The following is a 9,837-nucleotide window of genomic DNA, read 5'->3' on the forward strand; positions in this document are numbered from 1 at the left end:
CAATTAATTGTCAGATTTTAGAACCAGTTTTTTCTTGCTGGAGAAGCAGCTCACCGTGGGCAGCAGAGGCAGCAACTTCTGCAAACACGCAACTTGATCAGAAATCCCTCAGGGTCCAGCTCCCGGAACTGAGACTGGCAGAAGGAAGGGCTCATCCAGGAGCAACGTTTTCTTAAGCATAGTATTTGTGCGCGCGCGCGCGTGTATGTGTGTGTGTGTGACAGAGTGAGAGACAGATTTAGCCTTTCTCAAACTGTCACTTCCCTGCATGGGAATTCATGATATTCTTTGCTGCCCACAGAGAGGGGAGAGGCCCCCCGGTAAATTCTGACCTCGCCCGGAGTAACCGGAGAGCTCACGGGAGCGCCCAGTGCCGCGAGCAGGGCGATGATTTGACTGGGAACAAAAGACTGCTTGCCAATCAGAAAACTCCACTGGAGAACACGGATAACCTCTCTTTGTGTTTTGAAAACTCCTTAATTAGCAAATGCCCTGGTTTCTAATACGCATTAAAACTTCTCTACGCAACATTTCAACTACAAGATCAAGTCATTGCTTCTGCAACGAAGGGGGGATCCCGAACAGCCACACGCCGAAGAACTAAGGAAAGCACCGCAATCGAAGACGCACTTAAACCGTACAGTGTGTTCCTGGGCATTCGGTCTCAGGTACTTTTATACCGCCCCCCCCCCCCACACTGTCTTGGTTTTCTTATAACCTCTCTAAAGCCACACCAGATTTCTAGACTCTGGGCCGTGCGCGCGAGCGGGGTGGCTTGGGGACCCGGGTCCCCCAAGCCCGCCGCTCCCCGGCCCTCTCCCCTTGGAGGGGTCTGCACTTCCTCCCGCCTTAAGTCGGCCCCCTCCTCCCGACTCCAATTTCTCCTCGGACGCGGGCCCCTCCTCCTTTCTACAACCGGGAGAGGGGGTGAGAGGGATTGTGGCCTCACGTGGTCTGTTTGGGTCTGGGGAGAAAAAAGCGATCTGAGGGGCGCACCCCTTCTCGCTCGGTACCGAACCCCAATTTAGGATCTAGCTACCCCAAAGCCCCCTGCCAAATCCAGCATTTTCAGCCCAGGCAGGGCTAACGTGACTCTGGGTCACGTCCCTTCGCTGAGGTGCTGCGCTATTCTCCCAGCAAAAGCCACTCTCTGTGCGCCCTCCTGTTTGAGATGTGTATTTTAGTGTACCTGGAAGAGGAACAAACCTTTAAAGCAAATTCCCTTTCTGGTGCGTTTACCCCCCACCCCCAACCCTCGAGCGAATTCACCGTAAAAGTTTTTCTTAACTTTTCCGTCCCAGCCCCCTGCCCCTCCCCTCAGGAATCCGCCCAGAGCGCTGCAGACTCCGCCTCTCCGGTTCCCTCGCCCGGCCCTTCCGACTTCCACCCAATCCGAAGGCTGCCACACAGAAAACAAAGGCTACCATTGGGCCGCCCTGGAGCTCGAGGACCCGCCCCCGGAGTGGTTTGTGAATGGGGGGAGGGGAGGGGGCGGGGCGGCCCGGAACCCTGCGAGCCCGACGCTTCTTCTGGCGAGTTGCGCGACTCCGAGGCGTTACTCTGCGCTCCCTCCCGGCGGGCGGCGGCGGCGGCGGCGGCCCCGGGACTCACGGTCGAGGGCTTCGAGAGGCCGGAGAGGCCAGGCCCAGGCCGCGGGCACGGGGCCCTCGCAGCTTCGGACGCAGTGTAACTGGATTTCCAAAAAGAACTCGCCGAGCTCTTGGCTCCAAGGCGCCCATCGGACTCAGCGAGAATCACCCGTTTGGCAGAAACTTGGGGGCCGAGCTTTTGGGGCTGAAGAAGGAGCGGGGGAGTAGAAAAGGAGGCGAAGGAGGAGGAGGAGGCGGCGGCGAGCAGAGCCTCGAGGCGAGGAGGCGGAGCAGCACCGCCGAGGCGGCGGCCTCGGCTAGTAGGCGGCGGCGCCGGGCTCTCGCTTGTCGGGGGCCGGACTTGGTGTGGGGGGCGCGTGCGTTTCTGTTTGCTGTGGGTCGACAGACTTTGGGCAAACTTTGAAGGGTAACCGGAGACGCTTGTTGCTCCTCACCGCAGAAAAAGCCGCACCGTTACGTCGCAGCGGGAGAAGAAGGCGGGCCCCCTCAGCGCCCCCGGCCCAGGCAGACGAGTTTGGGCTCCCCGCGGCTGCTCGAGTGCTGGGCGGAGACGGCTGCGGCGCCCCCGAGGCGCGGGCACCCCAGCTGCAGCGCCCTCAGCTCCGCGCCGCCCACGGCCCGGCCCCGGCGCCGGGAAGACTCTCATGCGCCGGGCGCGGCCGCGCCTCCTCGAATCCAAGCCTCTCCCGGCTGCCTCGTCGCGCTCCTCCAACTGAGAGCGCCGCTGCACCCGTAGCCGGCGATGCGGGGCTCCGGCGCGGCCGCGTCGCGCTCGCCCCTGGGCCTGTGCACCCTGGTGCTTGCGCTGCTGGGCGCGCTGGCCGCCGGCGCCGGGGCGCAGCCTTACCACGGCGAGAAGGGCATCTCGGTGCCGGACCACGGCTTCTGCCAGCCCATCTCCATCCCGCTGTGCACGGACATTGCCTACAACCAGACCATCCTGCCCAACCTGCTAGGCCACACGAATCAAGAGGACGCGGGCCTCGAGGTACACCAGTTCTACCCGCTGGTGAAGGTGCAGTGTTCTCCCGAACTGCGCTTCTTCCTGTGCTCTATGTACGCACCCGTGTGCACCGTGCTGGATCAGGCCATCCCTCCGTGCCGCTCTCTGTGCGAGCGTGCCCGCCAGGGCTGCGAAGCGCTCATGAACAAGTTCGGCTTCCAGTGGCCCGAGCGGCTGCGCTGTGAGAACTTCCCGGTGCATGGCGCTGGCGAGATCTGCGTGGGCCAGAACACGTCCGACGGCTCCGGGGGCCCGGGCGGCGGCCCCACAGCCTACCCCACCGCGCCCTATATGCCGGACCTGCCCTTCACCGCACTGCCCCCGGGGGCCGCTGACGGCAGAGGCCGCGCTGCCTTCCCTTTCTCGTGTCCCCGCCAGCTCAAGGTGCCCCCCTACCTGGGCTACCGCTTCCTGGGTGAGCGCGACTGCGGCGCCCCGTGCGAGCCAGGCCGTGCCAACGGCCTAATGTACTTTAAGGAGGAGGAGAGGCGCTTTGCCCGTCTCTGGGTGGGCGTGTGGTCGGTGCTGTGCTGCGCCTCGACGCTCTTCACGGTGCTCACCTATTTAGTGGACATGCGGCGCTTCAGCTATCCCGAGCGGCCCATTATCTTTCTGTCGGGCTGCTACTTCATGGTGGCGGTGGCGCACGTGGCCGGTTTCCTGCTGGAGGACCGTGCGGTGTGCGTGGAGCGCTTCTCAGACGATGGCTACCGCACGGTGGCGCAGGGCACCAAGAAGGAGGGTTGCACTATCCTCTTCATGGTGCTGTACTTCTTCGGCATGGCCAGTTCCATCTGGTGGGTCATCCTGTCGCTCACTTGGTTCCTGGCAGCCGGCATGAAGTGGGGCCATGAGGCCATCGAAGCCAACTCTCAGTACTTCCACCTGGCCGCGTGGGCCGTGCCCGCTGTCAAGACCATCACCATCTTGGCCATGGGCCAGGTGGATGGGGACTTGCTCAGTGGGGTGTGCTACGTGGGCCTGTCCAGCGTGGATGCGCTGCGGGGCTTCGTGCTGGCGCCTCTGTTCGTCTACCTCTTCATTGGCACGTCCTTCCTTCTGGCCGGCTTCGTGTCGCTCTTCCGCATCCGCACCATCATGAAGCACGACGGAACCAAGACCGAGAAACTGGAGAAGCTCATGGTTCGCATCGGCGTCTTCAGCGTGCTCTACACGGTGCCGGCGACCATCGTCCTGGCCTGCTACTTCTATGAGCAGGCCTTCCGCGAACACTGGGAGCGCACCTGGCTCCTGCAGACGTGCAAGAGCTACGCGGTGCCCTGCCCGCCTGGCCATTTCCCGCCCATGAGCCCCGACTTCACTGTCTTCATGATCAAGTACCTGATGACCATGATCGTGGGCATTACCACCGGCTTCTGGATCTGGTCCGGCAAAACTCTGCAGTCGTGGCGCCGCTTCTACCACAGACTCAGCCACAGCAGCAAGGGGGAGACTGCGGTATGAGCCCCGGCCCCTCCCCCACCCTCCCTTCCCCCATCCCCTCGCAGGGGGAGAGGCGCGGGAAGCAGAGACCTGCGGCGGCGGGGTGTGTGTGGGGGGGTCTGTAACCTCCTCCCCCTCCAGTGAGAAGTGATCTGGAAGAGAGATGATATTTGTAGATTTGGGGCGAGGGGTGGGTTTGGAAAAAGAGGCCTGGGTGAAAAGACGGTTTGAATGAAAAGACTTCTGGCAAAGACTTGGAGGATGATAGTGATGGTGATGACGATAACGATGCTGTTAATCATGTACGGTTAGGGCCGACTTGGGCCTATCGAGACTGAGCCCAGCGGAGATGGCTCTGAGATCTTCCCGGCTCCAGGGCCGAACTGGGACTGTGAGCGATTCCCCTGCTGCAAGACTGGTGGCCTGTCCTCACTCCTGTGAGGCCCGGGTGAAAGGTACAGCTCTGTCTGCGGCGGCGGCTTTGTTGGGAAAAGGGAGGACTCCCTACGGTGTCCTTGTCAAGCGGTGGTCAAACCATAATCTCTTTTCACTGGGGCCAAACTGGAGCCCAGATGGGTTAATTTCCAGGGTCAGACATTACAGTCTCTCCTCCCTGGGCCCCTCCCTCCTGTTTTTCCTCTCCTAGTCCTTTCAAATCTTGTAAAATAAGCATTTGGAAGTCTTGGGAGGCCTGCCTCCTAGAATCCTAATGTGAGGGTGCGAAAGAAATGAAGATAACATTTCGAGATGAGGCAAAGAGAGGAGTAGTAGGTATTTCTGCTACTTTTTTATTTTCTGGGGAAGGCAGAAGGAAGTAGGTGTTTTATTTGGTTTAATACTCTGAAAAGAAGTGATGACTTGTTGCTTTTCAAAACAGGAGTGCATTTTCCCCCTTGTCTTTGTTGTAAGAGACAAAAGAGGAAACAAGTGTCTCCCCTGTGGAAAGGCGTAACTGTGAAGACAGAAACTTTTATAGACAAAGTAGCACAAATCAGAGGTTTCCCTTTGGATGTTAATTTGGCTGAGGTAAACATTCCTTTTTAAGGAAAAGTGAACGGCAGTGTGCTTCCTTACCCCCAATCAGTCAGAGGTTCTGACTTGGCTAAAGGAAATGCAAGGGGTTTTGTTGTATTTGTTTTAAATAAATTGAATTCAGAACACACGATCCTATCTACAGGCTTGTTCAAATGTTCAGGGAAATCTCTCCCTTTGTTATTTTTTTCTTCCTATAAACCTGCATTTAGGTTTTCTATTTTCTTCCAGTTTGAATCCATCAAGATAAAAGGAAAAGCATAATGCCCTCAGCCTCCATAATAAAGAATTTAATTTTTTTTAAAAAGTAAAGAACCATTTTGTCCTGTTTTCTTAGTTCCATAAATCCGTTTATAAGACATCATGTGTATGCTGACCCTGTCTTTGTGTGGCTGGGTGGGGAGGTGACCTGCAGAAATGACAGTGAGTGAAGCAGACAGTTCAAACCATGGGTCCCATTTTTTAAGGACAGTCATTAAAAGAAGGTAAACTTCAAAGTAATTCTGGAGTTCTTTGAAATGTGCTGCATGACTTAAATTTATTAATCTTAAATCATGTACTTTTTTTTCTGTAATAGAACTAATTCTTTTGCATAATGCTCCAATGCTGAGCAGAGAATCATGGGAGCTAACCTTTACTCCCCCTTTGACACCACCCTCCATTCTTGCAACACTATCCTATTTCTCAAAACAATTTTTAAATGCTGTTTTAAACAGTTTTTAAATCATAGAGGGTACTGTCAGGAGGACAAGTTACTTTATATATGTAATGTTCAATTGAGTGGAGCTGCTTTTTATATTAAAGTTAACATCAGCCTTGTGTTTCTTAAACCTCCAAAATGGTCTCATTTGTCAGATTTAAAACTCCCACTACACGGTTTTTGGCATCTTTTGTGTTGTATCTCTTGCATGTGAAATTTGTAAAATAGAGACAAGTGCAGTATGTATATTTTGTAAATCTCCCATTTTTGTAAGAAAATATATATTGTATTTATACATTTTTACTTTGGGTTTTTGTTTTGTTTTGCCTTTAAAAGTCTACGAGGAAGCCCCACTTTATCACATGTACAGATCACAAAATAAATTTTTTTAATACAAAGTGAATGTTTATTTAGTTGACAATTTCTATAGATCTTTAAGCCAAAGAACAGAACTTTGTATTATGAAAAGAAGGTGTGGAGGGACACCATTGGATCTGTCCTTCATGCAGATGTTCTATATTGTTGAAGTCTCCTTGCCTTTTAAAATACAGTGTAATGAATGCCCTATCCGTCCTTTGATTTTTTTTTTTTTTTTTTCTGTTGTTGCTACCACTATCCTACCTTTCCACACGCCCCTAATCCTAAGCCTTTTCACATCCTGCTTTGGATAACTTATGGAAGGGGAAAGAACAGGCATCTCTTCAAGAGAGCTGCTATCTGATCTGTTTTTACCACCCTTCGGAGATGCAGACCATATTTGAAAGAGGACCAGAAGATATTTTTGGTCTGCTTTACTGGTGGTGTTTTCCTCGGGAAGAATTAAGTGAGTTTGTTTGGTTTGTCTGTGTTTCTTGTTTTAATTGATGTTTTTGTATTCTAATGCACCTTACCTAATTTGTTAATTCTTAAAATCTTTGGGTTCACGTGGCTGGGAAGTCAGTAGTGGGTTCCAGTTAATAGCAAGGGCCTTTCGAATGGAGCCTTCTTGGCTGTAGGCTACGCTCTACCTTCTAGGTCAACTGAACCAGAGGTCAAGTGATTCCCCGAGGTGGCAGTGACTCAGCAGCTCAGGCAGGAATAGACTCCAGCCTGACCCCAGGATGGCCTCAAGCCACTGGAGCTATTCTTTCTCTCTTTGGGAGAGGCTAACTTTGGAATCAGATTAGACTGAGAAGCCTTCCTATCCAGCCCCTTTGATATTAAACAGTCCCTCAGGGAAATGATAAAGGCATTCTAAATACTTCCAATTCCAAGCCTCACTCACTGCCCCCCCCCCCCATTTCTCTTTAATTCAGGTGCCTGTTTCCTGGCTTTTCCTCACAGTTGCTTCATTCTTGGGCAGCCATCATGACCCAGCAGCAGACTGGACGCTGCTGTTTCTCCTTCCCTGCTTCAGCTCTAAGCTTCTGTACTTCTAAAGCACCACAGAAACAGTTCTGTTTTTGTTTTAATTAACAGGCTTGCTCACATGGCTGGTGTGTTTTACAAACACGCAGAAGGAAAACCAGTGACAGTCCTCACCGGGAGGAGGAGGCTGCGCGGCTGCCCCCTGCGCAGAGCATCTTTTAAGATCCTCCTGGGTTTTGAACATCACAATGGCTGTGAGGTCATCTTAACCTGTGAAGATTTTGGCATCAAGGAAGGAAAAAAATAGCGACTTAAAGTCTCTTTAGGTTTACCCAGTTTTTGCTCATAAAATGACACCTTTTAGGTTAAAGCATGCCTCTTTTAACACCACACTAATACCGCCTGATAAGAATGTTTGCTTTCAGAGTAGGTGGAAGGCTCCCAATGGGGTTTTTTGCTCACAAATTAACTGCTAAAGGCACTTAGACCCTTGTGTGGGGAGAGCTGCGTGACTGCTCCTATAAATGTGTCCCCTTCCTCTCATCGGAGCTGCCTCATCCTTCAGGGTGCTCAAAGATTGAAGAGCGTCGGTCTTTAGTGAGGGAACAAAGACTGTGTATGAATAAATTACTACCTGCTTTTTTGTAAGCAAAGATAAAAGTGTTCGGTTTAATTCCTTTCACATTGGGGTGCGTCCTTACACAGTTGATTCTTACCTAAGAATTTTAGAAGCTCACAGATTTTTAAAGAGGCACATCTTAGCAGAAAATATGAGGGAGACTGTGAAAGGGCATGAGTAGAGTTTAAGAAAAACATTGGCAGTAGTTTGGTGTTAATCCTTAGATAAGGGGCAGAAACACTTGTGAAAATTTTCTGTAGTTGATAAAACAAAATTATTTACATGATAACCCGACGCATCACCTAGCCTTTCCGAGTAGGTATGTGAGAAATTATAACAATAAATAAATGTCCTGTTGATGACATTTTGCCATTTAAGAAATTTTTAAGCGTGCTTGATTTAAAAAAGTAGTGATATTAGAAATTCTCTGGGTAGAACACTAGGAGTACAGCAGCTGTAGGTTTGAGGCCTGTAATTATACTGGGAAATTCTCGTCTAACTCTCTCATCTTTAATTTCACTGAAAAGGCAGGTGGCTATTTATAGATGGTATATTTTTATATATGCGTATGTGGGTGGTGAATATGAGTCTATAGGCTCCAGGAAATCCTAGAAGGGACCACAAGCACACCAATGTGGACTTCAACAATTCATAGGTCTATTCCCTTTATCTCTTATTTCACCCTTAGTGGTATTAAACCGATTTTATAAAACTTGCTTCTTCAACTGTTTCCAGTTTGTGACATTTCTTACATCTGAATCTGCATTCCTCACATTTATACAAAAATGAACTCATTAAAAGGGCACCATTAAATTGTCATGTCTTTGGTAACCACACATCGTGCCTCTTATTCTCTCTGGTTGAAAAAAAAAAAAAATTCAGTCACTTGTAATTTTCTCAATCAGTACAACAGTGGTAGAAAAAAGGAAGTTTGTCCAAGACAATAGTAGTTGACTCTAAGTGATCCAGTTCAAGAAGGACTACTCAAGCAGTCACTGTATCAAAAGAGCTCTGACAGGGACTAGAAGGAAACAGATAAAAGCAAGAAAGGCAGTCCACCTGGAGTAACTTATAACATAGTTCAAGGAGAGGAGGGTGTCCCCCAAGGAGGAATAAGCAACTAATTATGTTTCCAGACAGAAATTGGCAAGTGTCATTATAGAGGCCCAAGTGCTGTTTGGAATACTACTACTTAACATGTGGTGGCATTTACTGTTTTTAAAAGCTCCTTTCCCATTCATTATTTGACTATCCTCATTATTACTATAATAACCCCACAATGTATAATAATTCCTATTTTTGAAAAAGATTTATTTATTTGAGAGAGAGAGAGAGCATGCAGAGTGGAGCAGAGAAGAAAATCTTTTTTTTTTTTTTTTTTTTTTTAAGATTTATTTGAGACAGAGAGCATGGGGGAGAGGCAGAGAATCTCTAGCAGACTCTGTGCTCAGTGAGGAGCCCTACGTGGGACTTCACCTGGGGCTCCAGGTGGGGCTTGATCTCACAAGCCTGAGATCACGACCTGAACAAAACCAAGAGTTGGAGTCTTAACTGACTGCACCACCCAGACACCCCAAGGGAGAAGAAAATCTAAAGCAGATTCCATGTGCTGATCTCACAACCCTGAGCTGAAACCAAGAGTGTTACGCTTACCTATAAGACACCCAAGTGTCCCCCAATTCCTACAGATGAAGAAGCTGAGAGCCTCAGTGAGGTGAAGTGACGGGGGGGGGGGGGTGGGAATCAATCTCATGTCCTCAGATTCTGAACTCAGTGTACTTTCTATAGTATGCCACTCAACCTGTCCTGAAAAGTGCTGCAGAAGTCCAATCGTAGGAATGGCCATTTAATTGCAGGAGCAGGGTGGCCTGCAGCAAGAACAATTTTCCCAAGACCCAGATTGTCCTCCATAATTTGTGTGCTCTTAGATTGGTGTCTTCACCTCCTTGGGCCTTGCTTTCCTCATCTGACGAGGGTAATGTCTGAGACAAAGGTCTTCCTCCAGGATCCTGTGATTCCAAGCAGCCAGTAGAAAGTGTAAACTGGCCCACCCATCTGTGCATCATCCATAGCTTGAAATCCC

General features: G+C 50.5%; 1 protein-coding gene across 2 annotated transcripts; it reads left to right on the forward strand.

Moving 5' to 3' along the window:
• Positions 1 to 257: 257 nt before the first annotated feature.
• FZD7 (frizzled class receptor 7) lies at positions 258 to 7,795 on the forward strand. Of its 2 annotated transcripts, XM_026492163.4 has the most exons (3): positions 258 to 668; positions 1,302 to 4,071; positions 7,247 to 7,795. In XM_026492163.4, the coding sequence occupies exons 2-3, from the start codon at positions 2,353 to 2,355 to the stop codon at positions 7,355 to 7,357; spliced, it is 1,830 nt and encodes a 609-aa protein (XP_026347948.1). In that variant the 5' UTR covers positions 258 to 668; positions 1,302 to 2,352; the 3' UTR covers positions 7,358 to 7,795. The 2 variants fall into 2 exon arrangements, with proteins under 2 accessions (XP_026347948.1, XP_048070564.1); XM_048214607.2 differs by lacking the exon at positions 7,247 to 7,795 and having other exon boundaries at positions 269 to 668; positions 1,302 to 6,186.
• Positions 7,796 to 9,837: the final 2,042 nt, after the last annotated feature.

This window comes from Ursus arctos, unplaced genomic scaffold (assembly GCF_023065955.2).
Source record: "Ursus arctos isolate Adak ecotype North America unplaced genomic scaffold, UrsArc2.0 scaffold_1, whole genome shotgun sequence".
NCBI classification, from domain to species: Eukaryota; Metazoa; Chordata; class Mammalia; order Carnivora; family Ursidae; genus Ursus; species Ursus arctos.

Excerpts from the sequence above, each read along its gene's own strand:
- FZD7 (XM_026492163.4), top strand. The coding sequence starts at position 2,353 with ATGCGGGGCTCCGGCGCGGCCGCGTCGCGCTCGCCCCTGGGCCTGTGC. Across the intron at positions 4,072-7,246 it reads GCAGCAAGGGGGAGACTGCG|GCTTGCTCACATGGCTGGTG; the intron begins GTATGAGCCCCG and ends TTTAATTAACAG.